The sequence below is a fragment of the Gasterosteus aculeatus genome, chromosome 12 (assembly GCF_964276395.1).
Source record: "Gasterosteus aculeatus chromosome 12, fGasAcu3.hap1.1, whole genome shotgun sequence".
Taxonomy (NCBI): Eukaryota; Metazoa; Chordata; class Actinopteri; order Perciformes; family Gasterosteidae; genus Gasterosteus; species Gasterosteus aculeatus.
In genome coordinates, this window is record NC_135700.1 from 7,463,097 (window position 1) to 7,478,912 (window position 15,816).

The 15,816-nt window shown below is 43.6% G+C and overlaps 1 protein-coding gene across 8 annotated transcripts in view; it reads right to left on the bottom strand.

The window, feature by feature from the left end:
• Positions 1-3,256: 3,256 nt before the first annotated feature.
• nhsb (Nance-Horan syndrome b (congenital cataracts and dental anomalies)) overlaps positions 3,257-15,816 on the bottom strand; it is a 38,506-nt gene continuing 25,946 nt past the window's right edge. For 2 of the 8 annotated variants that reach the window (XM_078084936.1, XM_078084934.1), the window contains exons 2-13: positions 13,532-13,684; positions 13,287-13,423; positions 13,011-13,058; positions 12,748-12,792; positions 12,581-12,625; positions 12,240-12,302; positions 11,839-12,031; positions 11,476-11,607; positions 10,817-10,969; positions 6,766-9,945; positions 6,093-6,234; positions 3,257-5,944 (exon numbers count right to left, since the gene is read on the bottom strand). In XM_078084936.1, coding sequence (XP_077941062.1) covers positions 5,317-5,944; positions 6,093-6,234; positions 6,766-9,945; positions 10,817-10,969; positions 11,476-11,607; positions 11,839-12,031; positions 12,240-12,302; positions 12,581-12,625; positions 12,748-12,792; positions 13,011-13,058; positions 13,287-13,423; positions 13,532-13,684 — 4,919 coding nt within the window. In that variant the 3' untranslated portion in view covers positions 3,257-5,316. The remainder of the gene's footprint in view (positions 5,945-6,092; positions 6,235-6,765; positions 9,946-10,816; positions 10,970-11,475; positions 11,608-11,838; positions 12,032-12,239; positions 12,303-12,580; positions 12,626-12,747; positions 12,793-13,010; positions 13,059-13,286; positions 13,424-13,531; positions 13,685-15,816) is intronic. The other 6 variants (XM_078084930.1, XM_078084931.1, XM_040195456.2 and 3 more) reach the window with 6 other exon arrangements.

The window sequence follows — 15,816 nt, forward strand, 5'->3', positions numbered from 1 at the left end:
GAAAGTGACAGTCCAATAGAATCATTGTTCGAAAGATCAGCCAGTTCAAATAGCTGATCAGCAGCACTCAGAAGGAACAGGGTAATTAGGACTCATCCCTCATCCAAGTCTTTGGGACGGATCTATGCTGTTTGCTGGTTGTGAAGAACGCTACAATCACAGCAAACGCTACACCCCTCTACATGCTTACAATTATGTATCTGAAACAACATCCATTACGATGTTTAACTACAAGGAAACTCGCTCTCTGCCATGAGCATCGGGACCAACCCGCAGAAATGGAATAATAATAATGGCTCAAGAGTGACTTCGCTGAAAAATAAATATATGTAATGAGAACTTTGTGGACTATGTCCTCGTAAGTGAGTATCTTTGAGTGACATGCTTTTTTCTACCTTATTGTTTTAGTTGGATCTGGTCATATGTCGGTTCAATTAAATGTGAACTCTGTAAAAATATTATCCTTGGAGTTATTTTCTCCTGATTACAGAGATTATATATAGCTGATATCCAGCAGTGGGATAAGTAATTTCATCTTGATTTAGTTATACGTGGCAACGGCATAGTGTATAAGTCAGGCATTAAACGTTTGACAAAAAACTACAAAGTAGTACCAAAATATTGCCTCCTGAAGTTGTTTGAGGTCACAGTACTAATTGTGCAGAATTAATTCGGTTTAATTAGTTATTATTATTATTAATTATTGCAGTTGTTAAATTTGACTAAATTAAATAACTTTGCGTAGCCTACCTCCGGGTAGTTAGCGAATATCTCCCACGGATCAACAAATCTTACATTGTCTGAAAATGAAAGTATTGTTCCTCAAGCAAAATACAAATACCCTAGAGTTATATTTAACATTACAGACACTAATTGAGTAGCCTAAATGTAACGTTAGTTAACTTTCAATATTGTGTAAATAGTTATTGAGGTGCACCGTTGAGCTAACGTTAGCGTACGGCAGGCTAACAGCTAGCCTAGCGCCACGTTTAGCGCGTCACCAGAAGAGACGCTTCAAAGACGTCTGACCTCGTTAGAAGCAAGAAAAGGTGGTTTGAAACTTATTTCTTTAACGCAATTGGTGCAACTAAGTCTTCGTCATTCTGGTCTGACGTCAGTTCTAACGGCACTGGGGGAGTTGTGGCGACGCAAGTTCACCGGAAAAGTTCCCCGGGACACCTGCGTGGTCATGTCAGTACGTTTCCAAAGCTGTTTTTTTTTTATTCTTTGCACTTGAGACTTATACCAATTAAATCTAAAGTATAACCAATTTAAAAAAAGGTATGTAGTTATTAATAAACCACCAAATACTGTAAAACTCTCTTTGAATTTCATTGTTTGGATGGCCGGGTAGTTTTAAAGTAGAATCCCAAATAAGTAACATCTCAGGGAAGTTGGAGTGATCATATTTGCTTTTTCTTCCTTTTGACAGTATTTGTCAATTCAATAAGAGTGGATTGTGGCAGTTTTTGTGAATGGAGTTTGTAGACCGGAAGCTTCAGCTCACTGATAAAGTTTGTAGTCGAGCCTTAAACTAAACAAGAGTAAAGCAGTGACATCTAGTGGAGAGATCCTGTCAAAACACTGATGTGTCTGATGGGGAGGAAATGAAGTGTCACACAAAAGGCATTCTGTTTCAACGCAATCACATTTATTGGCTTTTTTTCTATGCACAGTTACTAAGCAGCCTGATGAGCTGTTAAAATGAATTAGATATAGAAGAATGGAATTTTCACAATGTTGTAACCCCACCCCCAAAAAATAAATTAATACAAGACTGAAGCTGTTGTAGCTCCAAAATATACAAAGGCTTGGAAATAATGATGTAAACTTTGAAAAAAAAAAACTTTTTACTTTTTATTATTTTGTTGATTTATTTTACAAAAGAAAAAATTGGAAACATTTTTTTTCTTTAAAAACGTATTTACAGGTTTATACAAAAATACAAAAGTGATTCAAATCTGTTAAGTCCTAGCTAGTTTCAAACATGGAGCCTCTTTTAAATAGATATAGTTACACTATGTCATTTTTTCAGTTCTCTGTCACATATTTTGAAGTCTGCTTTAGTGTTATTCTACACTGTACACTTCTGAGAAAAAACACCTAGTGGTTGCTGTCACACTGCTCTTTCAGGGCAAAATTGCAAGTAGACATTTGAAAACAAGTTGGGACTTAGAATCTATACAATTTATGGATTCTTGTATTGTTCCCAAGCTATTGAGGACTGAGGTTTGAGACAGTGAATGAATGTTAATGGGACTGCGTGGCAACCTCTTAGTTTGTCTTTCTAGCCAAATTGTGTCAATAAATTATCTCTCCACTGCTGTTACAAATATAGGAAACAGTGTTAAAATACTTCTATAGCATCAGTACCGAGTACAGTATGGAAAAATCACGCTAAACAAGTCGGCTACTTTAGTTTTTAAACTTTTGGTTAGCATTTCACAGCCACATTGCATTTGGCATAAAATGCTGCTATGAGTATCAACCATACTCATTCCTTATTTATAACAATTCGGTTAGGATGTTTTGCGGGAATCTAAAATTCAGCTATGACTTCCTGATTGGATCAAACGTTTTTGGGGCTATGAATGGATCGTTTTTTTCCCCCATTACCATTTTTTTTAAACATGTACATCTTGTTTCTAAAGTGGTTTGTTGAGATGCACCTTATAACTGATATCAGCAGTTTCTCCTGGAAGATATTTCTCTCACTCCCAACTTCCTCAGCTCCAGCAAGACTAGAACCCAGCACCAAGTGTTCAGATTCTCCATCCCGACAGATTCTGTATCATTATTTTCTTTACAGTCTCTTATACCTATGATTGTCCAGTGAGTAGATATACAGTACAAGATAAACCCCTGTTTGTGATCACGACTATACAGAACAGAATTAGCCAGACAGTTTGTACATCTAGAGAACACACTATTGAACTTCAACATTTGAACGGAAAATACAAAATCTTTTCTCGTGGTATGGAGACATCCCTCAGATAAAAATAATGATATGATGGTGTCCTTTTTCTTTTCTTCTTCTTTTTTTTCTTCACTTATTGCATGCGATAGAAAACACAACAAATAAAACAATGAACAGGAACGAGTGCGCTTAAGCAGTACGGGTATGAAGGATGTAAAATGCTAGTAATCGTTTCACAGCTTTTTACCCTCTCCATCTTACACAGTGTCAGTTTCGCTGAGTATCAAACAGTTGTGGGTTTTTTCTATCTATCTATCTATCTATCTATCTATCTATCTATCTATCTATCTATCTATCTATCTATCTATCTATCTATCTATCTATCTATCTATCTATCTATCTAGCAGTCAACCCATACTATATATTTATTGATCTATCTATCTATCTATCCATCTATCTCCATCTCTTTCTATCTATGTCCGTAGCATTTACAATAAAACAGTAATATGCTTGCTGAGGTATTCACAGAATACAGTAAATGGTTTCTACTGAAGTACGGCCTCTGAATGTAAGACGTTATGTGTTTGCTTTGATAAACCGGTGAGAGTTGAAACTTTCCTCAGATGACAGTTTGCTTCCGTCACACAGCTGGATGTTTTAAGTGGGATACATTTATTGGATGAACGGGAAAGATTTCTATAATCAAACCCTGGTGTTGGAGGGAAAAGGCAGCAGCATTGCATTGGATGCATTGCTGGCTTTGACATGTTGGCGGTATGAGGTCCTTTCCTCCTCTTGTTTCCTCTCTTTCACAGTTAGTGATATGATATGGTTGAGCTTTTTCGCCTGTCTAATGCTACTGGGTCAGTGCAAATGAAGGAGAGGCAACAAGGAGAGGAGAAAAGTGTGCAATGTTGAGAGTCATGTTTGATGTTGTCAGTGAGACCTGTTCTTCTATGCTACACTCAGGTTAATTCCCTATAAAATTCCGTCATGTTGTTTTTATATAGATATGACTTTTTTTTAATATCCAGTACAAATATACATATGCAATTTGATTTATAAGATATATCTTCTTTTCAAGGAATATTCTTTAAGAGTCATGAAGTGCAAAAGCGAGGTTGGTTCTTGGAGAAGTGTCCAACTGAACCTCTTGTCAAACCCGATTGAGGACCATCTAAAGCATTTTCACCGTCTGCACTCAATGGTGTCTGCTTTGAAATGCACCTCTTCCCCCGCCAAGTCAGCACAGCAACACTGGCCAGCAGCTGGAAAAGCTTTAATCAGTCTAAACATACTTGATTTCAAGGTTGGGTTTAGATAAGTATGTGATTGAATCACGGTGGAACATGGCGTGTGCCCACGTACATGTGCAGGGACTTATAAATGCCCTGCTCACAACTAGTACAGAAAGGCCACTGTGCGATTGTCCAAAATGAGCCTGTATCTAGCTGACCAATAGGCCCCATCTAGGTGCAAGCCCTTTTTCCTTCTTGTTAGACACTCAAATCCAAGACAAATCAATCTAGATCACTGGCAATGTAATACAAATGTCTCTAAAACCTTTCACAGTGAAAGATTAATTATGCTTATAATACAAAGGAAACGCAGAAATGTGGACAGAAGCCAGGATTGAGGGGATGTTTCCATATAGGGTCATGCAACATGGTGAAACTTTATCATCATGTTCTGAGGCGCAGTTTTACAAAAATACATGCATCATGTCATCTTTTTGGATATAATTAATGTGAAGAAATATATGATTGGCTCTGTATGATATACTCTATGCCAGGTCTGCAGATGGAAATATAATAGATGGGTTGGTGCTCTGTTGTTAGTAACTTCCACAAGGAAACAAACCTTGCTGGTTGGCAGGAATATTGAGGATGGACTCTGAAAAGTCTGACCATTAATTTCGGCACCACAATAATATTAAATTTCACAATAATTTTTCATTTAAAAAAGAAAGCAGTTCTGCGGTAACACACTCACACCCACGCCGGTCAAAACACAAGAATTAGAAATCATCAGTGGATGCTGCATGTGCTCGTTCATGCACACACACGTTGTCCATACTCAACAAAATTGATTTTCTTATAATTTACCAAATATTTGGGACATCTTTTTTTCCTACATTTTTTTAAACAGTTCAATCAAAATAGGTCTTAAGTCCGTCTCTTTTAACTATGTGGGAGATACTCATTCGACACGACAGTATTAAAGTATATCCTCTGTAACAATGTTCGACAGCCTTAAATACAACACTAGATCCAAAACCGGGTGCATTTTAATAACAGTCAGATTTTGTGTGTCAGAAGAATTACACTATTGGCCATGATGACATGCCAATCCAAGAGAGGACTCAGCTGAGAATAGAAGACATCTCTCATCAGGTGGTTTTAGGATGATCTGTCATCATGGGGGCTCCCATCCGAGTTCTCTGTCTCCCCTTCAGAAATGGCTTGCATGGGGGCCGTGTAGAGGCGGCTCCTTGTACTATAGCGACTGCTGTTAGCTACAGGGGGGATCCGAGAACGTCCCTGTCGAGATGCAGCAGACATAGGCATGGTTTTGGCGCTGAAACTCTCCGAGTTGGCTCTGGGAAAAAGGCCCGGTATCTGGATTGGGTCAAAGCCAGAAATCGGTGGCTCTTGGAGTGTAAATGGTATCTCCTCAGCCTGTCTAATGGCCCCCTCCTGAAGGGGATCCCCAGGGGTTTTAGGGGCAATGGGGCTCTTCAGAATCTCTGTGGCTGACATGCGGTAGCTGGAATCGGACCTGCTACCTTTCTTCAGCAACAGGAGTTTAAACTCCTCGTTAGACGTGCTGGATTTCTTGGCGCTGCGGTAGATTGGCACAGGAGCTCGCTGTGTCGCGGCAGCAGGGACTATGGGGGCTGGGATGTTGAGAGGGGGGGCTGGTGGGATAATGACGGCGGACACAGGAGTCACTGGTACTGCGGCGCAGAGACGAGACTTTGCGTTTAAGTCCCCTGAATCTTTACGGCCCAGGACCTTTCTTTTTGATCTGAGTAAGGAAGTGACAGAACAGTTCGATGTTTAGAGTTGGTACAGGGAAAACATAAACACCTGTAGCTGGATCGCCACACAAATTTGACAAATGGATGCAGTACACAGACAGCGTGGACAGACTACCAATGCTAAATTCAAAGCACCTGTGTATCATGGCAAACAGGTCTTCTGTTGTACGGGTCTTGTTGGGTGATGTGATTATGATGTCATCGTCCACTTTGGTGTCATCCATCAGAGGGGAGAGTGAATTATCACTGGGAGTGGAATCTGTAGTACAAGACATTCCTATCACATGTCATCTGGTTGGTTGATCATTTAGTATACGCCAAGGTGAGGCCATGTGTTACAATCTTGTTACAAGCTACCATCGACCCAACAACTTGATTTGGGACTTTGGGATTGCCAAAATTGGCAAGACTAATAGAGGCTCCATCCTTTAAACATTCTGCTCTGTTTACCATTACAGGTTATTTCACAATTAAAGAGTAACTGCACACTTAAACAAATTTCTTTGAGCTGTAAAGTCAATTAAATGGTTGTATTTTTACAATAATAACGTTTCTCACAAAATTGAAAAAAAATGGCATTTAATAATTTGAAATGGCTCAATACCGTTTTGAATAATTCCTGAACATTGAAAGGCTAATGTAAACATGGAGACAAATCAATGGAGTTTTTATGTCAAGAAATATTAATAAATAAATATCTATTCTTTACTCAGCGGTTAGCAGCACACCTCCCCCACTCCCCGCCCATAAGTGGGTCTGTTGAACTACTGTAATCTTTCAGCACTTCTGCCAGAATAAAGTATCTTACCTTTACTGAAGTAATCTTCAGTATCAGGAGTGGTGGAATCATCTTTGCTCTCTTGTGGCTGCTGCTGATGGGCACTTCTGGTAGCACCTGATGTCACTTCCTCCTCTTCCTGTTCGTCATATCCTCCTCTCCGTGCATCGCTGATTAGGTAAGGATGCGATGTCCTTATTTTAGTACCAGGCACTTTGACTGGACTAGCCCAGGGCCCTGAGTCTGAGTGGGATATTCCAGCATATTCATACGCTGGGGGCGGAGGATGGTTGGACCGTAAGCCTCCTCTGGAACATGCAGCCCTTGTGGACTCTTTCACCTGCTCGTCCTCTTCCTCCTCATCGTCTTCATCATCATCGTCATCGTCCTGGGAGAACGAACGCTCCCCCAAAACCCTAAACTCAGGGTGTGCATGAGATGAGTGCGTGAGCCCTCTGAATTCTGTGTGCGAGTGGATATGTGTGTGTAGATCCACAGGCGAAGGATGGGGAGCACGTGGCACTGGCCGATGCAGGGGTGAGACGTCCTCAGAGATTTCTGATGATGGATCCATCCGTGTTCTGAAGGCCGTCATAGCCCAGAAGGTTCCAGGTCCATAGCGGTCCTTTCTGAGTAGGAGGCTTTCATAGGATGGAGGCCCATCAGGATGGCGGCCAGGCGGAGGTGGTTGCGAGTGTTCAGGGGAGGCCATGTGGTCATGTGCTGGGGGTCTGGGTGGTGGTCTGCGCGGAGGAAGAGGCCTTGTGTTGATCGGTGGCGGAGCCAACGTGGCACCACTAGGAGGACATTTGGGTCTTGTTGTGGTCTCTGTTCCACTTGCAGTTTCATGCTCTGCCTTGGTAGCACTATTTCTTGATTTGCTAATAGGATGGAGCTGCACTGAACGAAGAGCAGATGGAGTTATTACCAATAGATTGGGGCTGGGAATTGTCAGGGCAGAGTGTGTACTTGGCGGTGGGTGGGTATTTGATGACTCAGGGACCGACAGCTTGGTTCCAGTAGCTATAACATTTCCAACTCTGTGTTTGCTGTGGTGGAGCGTGTGCATGTGGTGCGTTCGGTGGGATAACGTGTGTCGGACATAACCACCATGAAGAACATTGAGATCAAGTTGAGAAGGTGGAGGTGGGAAGTCTGGGTCTCTCTTATAGCCAGACGAAATACAAGGTACATCCCTGGGGAAGTGCTGAAGGGAAGAGAGAGACGACTTCCTCTCGGGCACTTTGGGCTTTCTCTTGCCAGTTGAGGGAGACACTGGTCCTGGGAAGAAGGCTGCCGACGATGAGGGCAAAGTTGACGTTGGAGTCTCTGATTGGCTGGAGTAGCCACTTGATGGGGAGGCCAGGCCGGCCAGCTTCTCAGGTGACCCAAGTTTGAAGTCTCCAGGTGGAAGGGGGGGACTAGTTGCCCTGGTCTCTGCAGCCTGAGCATTTGCCTGGGTTTGGGCTTCTGTGGAAGAGGACGAGCTGTCTGGTGACTTGATACACTCCATGACAGTAGTGCCTGTGGCTGTGCTTGAGTTGGACATGGTTGTGTACTCACCATTGTTGGACTTTAGCTCAGTGTTGTGAAGCCACAGGTCTGCATAGTCAGATTGCACAGCACCTTCATCCTTAAATGAGTGTGTATCCGCAGAGCTGAAGGACATGGGCTCTACTATGTCCACAGTTTCACCCAGTCCCCTTCCCCACGTTCCTATCGGCTCTGCCACTAGACAAGATGTCTGTAATGGTTCTGGGGCACCTCCAAGTTCAAGCTCTAGTTCCAGCTTCATATCTGTGGAAGACAAGGAACGGTCTTGTTCACTAACCATCTTTGGTCGATCCAGATCTGCGTGTGTGTCCGTTCCAACATCAATACCGCTGCAGGCATCCTTCAGCGAGGAGGTCCGTTTAGGTGGGGGAGGTTTGACTTTTTGTTTTCTCAGTGGACGACATGTCCTCCCCAGAGTCATAGTACCAGCTCTGAAGACAGTTAATGGCTGGGGATAAACTCCATTGAATTGTGGTGCTGCCACAGTGTTTGATTGGCCACAGTCCGGCCCTGGGTCTGCATAGTTATACATGTATCCTCTGTAACTCTGACTACACTCCCCATAATGCAGAGAAGAGGAGTAGAAACCCTCTGTATCAGATGGGTAGTGAGAGACAGACTCTTTTTCGGTGTTGCTGGTTTTGTCACTAAAACAGGTTTGGTCTTGTAGGCCTTGTTTGGAGCTGTACTCTTGCACTAACCCATGTCTCCGGCTCATATTCTGGGCTTGGTCAGGGTCTTGGTCCGGATCCATCTGGTCTTGGTCTGGAGGGTATGTCCACTCCCCTTCACTGGCTGTGCTAACCCCAGCATCATCCAGTTGGTCTGTGGCTGACGATGTGAACGAGCTTGACCTGTGGCCCTGGCCCTGGGGTCTGAGGTCTGAGTGGTATGAGGTATCCAGGGAGAATCCTTCATCAATGGCGTTGGGCACAGTGTTAAGCGATAGCTCTGAGTCGCAGTGGGATGAGCCTGTAAGTGGTGGAGAAGAAGGCGGGGGGATGGTTTCAGATGTCTGCGAGGGGCAGGTGGAGCTGGAACCACTCCAGTTCCCGCTTGACGACTGGTGGTCCTCCTTGTGATCCACATGGCTGCCTAAGGCTCCTGTTGTGGACACAGAGTGAATGGGGCTGCTGAAAGTATCTGAACTTGACGAAATCTCGCAACTACCCATGTCAGCCTTGCGGGGTAAGCGAGAACGGCCCCTCTCCATCCAGCTGTGCTCTGGGCTCCCTCCTCCACACCCTCTGTCTCTCTCCCCAGACCGCTGCAACCTCTTTAGACTTCCAAGTTGCAGTGGCTCGGGAGCTGCCTGGTCATCTGTGCTCTCTTCTTCATCCTTCATCATCATCATCTTCATTCTCGGACTTGGGCCAGGTGGAATAAAGTCTTCTGCTTCATATGGTGACATGTCCTCGTCTTCGTCGTCATCATCGTAGTTGTCATCATCGTCCTCATCACTGTCCATCAGACGTCCCCCTTCTCGAGGAAGGCTTCGAGAGCGCAAGCGTCCGCAGTGGGCTGCAGCACTCTTGTACGTGGAATCTGACTGGTCACCCAGGGAAGAAATGTTGCCCGTTGAATGGGAGAGGGAGGCGGGGATCCCCTGATGGCCACGTTGGGCTCTGATGCGCCTTCTAGAGGGAGCAGCTGTACCTATAGGGGGGAAGATAAAAGAGAAGGACGGACGTATTTCTCAATGTCTTGGATGTGGACCATTTACCCAGTTCAGTGTTTGCCGTAGGTTTACAGCTTGGTGTCGGCGAATCGGCCAACCGACCGCGGTGAAGGGGCGGGGGGATTGTTTTCTTACGCACGCTCTCTGTCCAATGGTGGGTTTGTAACTTTATGCCCATCGGGGCGAAACAAGGTGCCCTACCTTAATTTATTGGACGCACTGTTAATATACATGAATTGAATTCAATGCAGTTTGATGGACTTAGTTTAAAGATGAAAGGAGTGTGTATTTCAAGATGCTTGGGGTGTGCAACGTTATTGCGATTATCTTCTGATTATTAACTCTTTTTTTTCCGTTTTCGTTTTCTTTGAAAACCTTGCCAGCTGGGTTCCTTTTTGAATTGTAAAAATCTATTTACATTATTATATTGTTGTTGTGTCACCTCTTGTATTGCGTGAGTGGCTTTATTCTTAGCAACATTAGCCTTGGTGATGCACGCGCAATGCCTGTACATAGTTTACACACATACACAGTATATATCCAGTTCCTAATGTCATAGGCAACCCCCCTCCGCCAGGTTTCTCCTCAACCAGTGTCTCACACTGTCACTGCCTGTAATGTTCTAATAGACTCTGAGACAGGTCCAGATATTTAGCAAGCTAGATATCTGTAATGTGTCCTGCGATGCAGCTGCTAGCCTTTTGGCTAGTGTCTTGAAACAGATTCCCTAAGCGCCATTTACAAGCGCCAAACCAATGCAGATTTACTTCTGATCAAAGACTGCCGGTGAGTGGGAAATCACGGCCAGATTGAAGAACCAAATATACTTGTCCGTTTTCAGAAACTTACATGCTATAAGGAAATCATCTGTTTGGCAGCCAGAGTCACGAGTGTGATGGAGACGACCACTGATTAAGAGGTCTTCCTGACAGAGAGAGAGCTGGTGTGGGTTGGCATGGACAATCACTGTGCGCTCTCTTGCTACGGGTGATTCATCTGAATCTGAAAGCAAAGAGACAAAGCATGTGAAGTTTCAGTCCTAGAGGGCAATAGTAACAATTTACACAGCTGTAATGCCGAGAATCAGGACCTCCTTTAGGCTATTCATCCGCAGTTAAGCCAATATCCTAAAACCATATTTTGGGGATAAAAGAATACCAGGGTGGAAGTGTCTGGAATGTATATAACAATTGTTCATGCGTGCATTTGCAACCACGGGTAAACGGGTCAAAGCTGAACCAGGAAGTAGCTCACAAGGAGCTAGTAAACTGGGTTTTAATGGACTGCCTTGTATTTTTGTTTGCATGGGATTGTTGCTGCTCACTTAGCTTGCCCTCATGAACTCTTGGCTGTTTTAGCAAGGTCACCTCATTCCCAGATTTCAGCAATTTAATTGGAAAATATTTTTAGTATTAATAAAAACCAATAGCAATTTTATCCAAACCTGAAAGATTAGGATCCATACAGAATGAGAATCCTAAATTTTCCAGGTGTGCTCTATAACATACCCATGTCCTGTTGTACTCTTTTGGGTATCCCTGTGATAGTCTTCCTCCTCCTCAGCTTCCTTCTCCTCTGAAGAACCGACTGGGAATGGACTAGAGAGCAACGAGCACTTGCTTCCCTGTCAAACCCAACTCCTGCAATAACAACACAGAAGCCATAAGCCATATGAAAAGCTAGTGTTTAATATACTCAATTAGATTCCTGGTTTTCATGCAGGCAGTCTGGGTTTGATTCCTGATTTAGGGACAGTTTCTGTTTGGTCACGTGTTAGCACTGCTGTCTCACAATACCAAATGGCCTGATTGATCCTCACTAGGGCCAACCTGGCTCTTTCTTACCTTTCCTATTGCTCTTCTTTGTCTTACCTGTGACGTTGATGGGGATAATGCAGGAGGAGATGGAGTTAGAATCGCTGGTTGACTTCTGATTTGATGGGGGGAGGTTTTCCTTGGACCAGTTAGTCTGCTTGTCCTGGGTCGAGGGGGCAATGGAAGCTGAGGCCTTGGCTCTGTGGCCTCCTACCACTTCGCCATTTTCACCTTCCCCCGTGGGGACAGTCTGGAGGGAACAGACGGACGGCAGTGACATTATATACACGGTAGGTGCTGATGCAGTTTTAACACGTGTCAGTTACTGTCGGAAAGACGAGAGGGAATTATTTATACTGCTGATGTGTTGACAGATTTGTACAATTTCTCTAACATCTGAAAATGTGTTTTGGATTTGAGGTTAAACAGAACGTTATAATAGCACAAATGCTTGATACCTTTCTATTCCAAGGAATGAAGATGCAACCTTCAATAGGGTGAAGTGAGTAAAAGCACTCAAACTATTTTCACACAGAACAAAGAAAAGACAAAAGAAAAACATCCAACATGCAACATGACATGAGTTATCAAAAAGATTAAATCATCTCAAATAAAAATGTTAAAAGGAATGTTAAAGGGTAAATGATACATCAGACAGAAAATATATTTATATTTGTGTTTTTCCAGTTTCCAGTTTTCCAGTCTAAGAAAATTGTCTATGTCTTTCAATTACTATGAACTACTACAGAGCTGGTTCAGTTAGTATTTATATGTAATAGTTTTCAAGCATCGTTCTTACCTTTCTTTGGATCGTCTTTGTATCTGCCTCTCTCCCTGGCCTCTCCTGTGGGCGCAGGAATACACACACACACACACACACACACACACACAGAAAAGAATATTGCTGAGTCTGCAAGTAAAGTCGTTCCCTAATGAAATGACAGATGTGTCATTGAATGTTCTTACTTTTCTCTGTACGGTCTGAATCTCTGTTTCTCTCACCGCTCTCTCCTTTAAGAAACAAATGTAAAGTCAGCGCTACAAAAGAATCCCCAAACCACCCCCCTAATATAAAAGAACCCAAACCTACTGCTGTAGAGCGATGTTTCATGAAACCCCAGACACACATTAGTGACCGTACACACAGCACAGGTGCATATAACACAAATATTACAGCAGACGTGTTGGACAATAATGGACACGAACGCACAGACACATTTCACTTTTACCTTCCTGGGCTGATAGTCTAACTCTCGCTCCCTCTCTGCTCTCTCTTGCTGCATGAGAACATCAGGAGGAGATAATGTGTCAGATTGTTGGAACATATATTGAATAAGAATCACAACATGCACATCAACATGAGTGAGCTTGATTCCTCTTTCCCCCACCTCACTCAACACGCACAAGGGAAAACTGTTTAGCGGTTTGGTCGCGTGTTTGAGATTTTTGCAACTGTACTGAGACTCGTCATTAGCTTATTGTTTCATAATAAATCACATCCTTACCGCTCGCGCCAGGCGACTCCTCTGCTGCCGGCGGATGCTGTGTGGCGAGGGGAAGGTGGGCATAGGGGGGGCCACTGAGATGGAGATGGTCACCCTGCTTCTCTCCCGACTCGTGGAGCGGTGGTGCTGTTGTTCGTCTGTTAACCCCAAACGCACACACACACACAAAGACATGCATTTTTTTTTTCAACAAAGCAAAATGCTGCTCCTCACACCAGATTAGTCTCTCTCTCCCTCCCGCTCACCTCGGTGCAGGGCTCTGAGGCTGAGCTGAGCGCTCCTGTGCAGCTCCTCCAGACACGGCGGTCGGGTACAAGGATGAAACACGTTGTGCTGCTGGTGCCATGGAGCCTGATAGTGAAGCGACAGCTTGCTCTCGATATCCAGGTTTGACACGGCTGAGATGAGAGAGGAGAGAGAGAGAGAGACGGAGCATGTTCAAAGGAACCTCTAGAATGAGTGAGGTCAATTAGGCTAACTTCACAGTTCGAATTATATCCAAAAATTGTCCAATCCAAGGAATATAAGAACACATCTTTTCACTTTATTGACCCGTGGCCATTTGAACCCCCAGCAGGCTGAAGCCCCTTTCTTTCGGCTCTCCTTGTTTTTCTTTACCGACTCAGTTCTGTTCTCCCCTCAAAAATGTTGCCCGCCGCCACACAAACTGTACATGGTTCAGATTATAAATTTGTTTTTAAAACACATTTATTTGTAGAACGTGCACAATATGATTACGTCATAAAAAATATCAACGGTCTTAAAACTAGGTTTTGACCCACGGCTCCTCTACATGACAAGGGAGCATATTCTCAAAGAATTCACCTCTCGTATTATATGTTTTTAATCTGAGGTTGCCGTTTCCACGTTGTCCAATTTGGTAATCCAGCCCAGTCTAGGTCTCAATCTTAACCCAATTATTAAAATAGTATTCTTGTAGTTCTGGAAAGAAGAAACCAAAACGATTATTGTAGTTTAAAGACATGGTTCTTATAAAAAGGACAGTGTCGTCTTTCATCATCGCGTCTGATCCACCGGCATAAGAAACGCAGCATTAAGCTGAGATCCAGGCCAGGCTTCACCGTCTACCACCTACAGCCAGAGGCCTCACACTTGAGTCCTTTCCTGAAAACAAGGACGATGGAGTTATAAGATGATACACAAAACGGCCCTGGGAAAGTGTTGATGTGGGACTCGCCGCAACACTCCTTCGACATCGAGCCTTTAAACACGCGGCTGGGCCGAGGCACGCCAGCAGGTGGCGGCTAAACAGCCCTCTCCACTGCAACCCGCCTGCACCAGCACACGTGTTTATCGTCACCACGATTTTGTTTTTATCAGACAACACAAAACAAACCCATGAATGACGTGCGCCGTAGAATCTCTCTGCTTCATTTACAAAGATTAAAATGGTTGATTCACAGACCAGAGAGAGACTGTGATTATCCATCTCTCTTATCTGCTCTCAGAGGCCCTTTAGCTTTTATTATGAAATCTACTTCCCTTCTTTTAACTCTGAATTCGAAATGCGACCGTGCCCTTGAAAGCCACACTGAACATCAGTAGCCAGGCAACCTTTCATTGCTCATCAAGGCTCGTATTTGCCTGCAATTAAATCAGCGAGCTCACATCAGCAGCATCTGGCCGATTTAAACTACAAGGTTAGAGAAGCGCAGGAGACCAGCTTATTCACACTAGATAAACCATTACAGCTGCCTCAAAGACAGTCGCACACAGACAAAGTTATGCACATCGCTCTTTGTGTCTTCAAGATCAAGAGGACAATGTTTAGAATATACAACTAAAAGACTCCTTAGACTGCAGCAGCACCAACACACGTTTTACATCTAATCGCTTGCGGTAAAAAACAGTAAAAATTGAAATACATTTGAGATGAAGCGTTGGGCGTTTTCTTCGCCTGCTCAATGTAAAGGGGAAATTCTGGGAGACACTTGTGCTCGTTGCAGAGCTGGTGCTCATTAAACTGACAGATCTACAAGATCTTCCAAAAATACCTTGATACCTATTACCGGTTGCGAGTGGTAGTTACCGTCAGTAGAGTTAACCAAAGAGGGGGAGTAGAATATTGTAATGTTGTAAGGTGTTTCTCTGCACAAGGTGCTGACCTAGTTGTTGTGACACAGTTCAATTGGTGGATTTGTTACTGTGGCTTTTCTGCCTGCCAGCCCACTTTTTCCCCTCATCTTTTCTATGGCTTCTTTTCCTCTCTGGCTGCTGCTATGAAGGCGTCTCCTCCTCATTATAGTCAAGTTGCAGAGCTAAAACTGCATTACTCAGCTAAATGTTCAATCCGCCTTTATTCTCTATGTCATCAATAGAAAAAATAAAAGGTGTTCACAAAGCAGATTTCTTTCTTCTAGACACGTTGAACCCGTTTAGAAAAGTCCCTTCTCAGTGTGTTTGCTGCGGGTCACACGTTTCCACACCCCTCTTGTTTAAGTGGAACACTGTTGGCTGCAGGTCTATATATTCAGATATAAAGTGAGCCCATGTGAAACGTTCCCCCGTC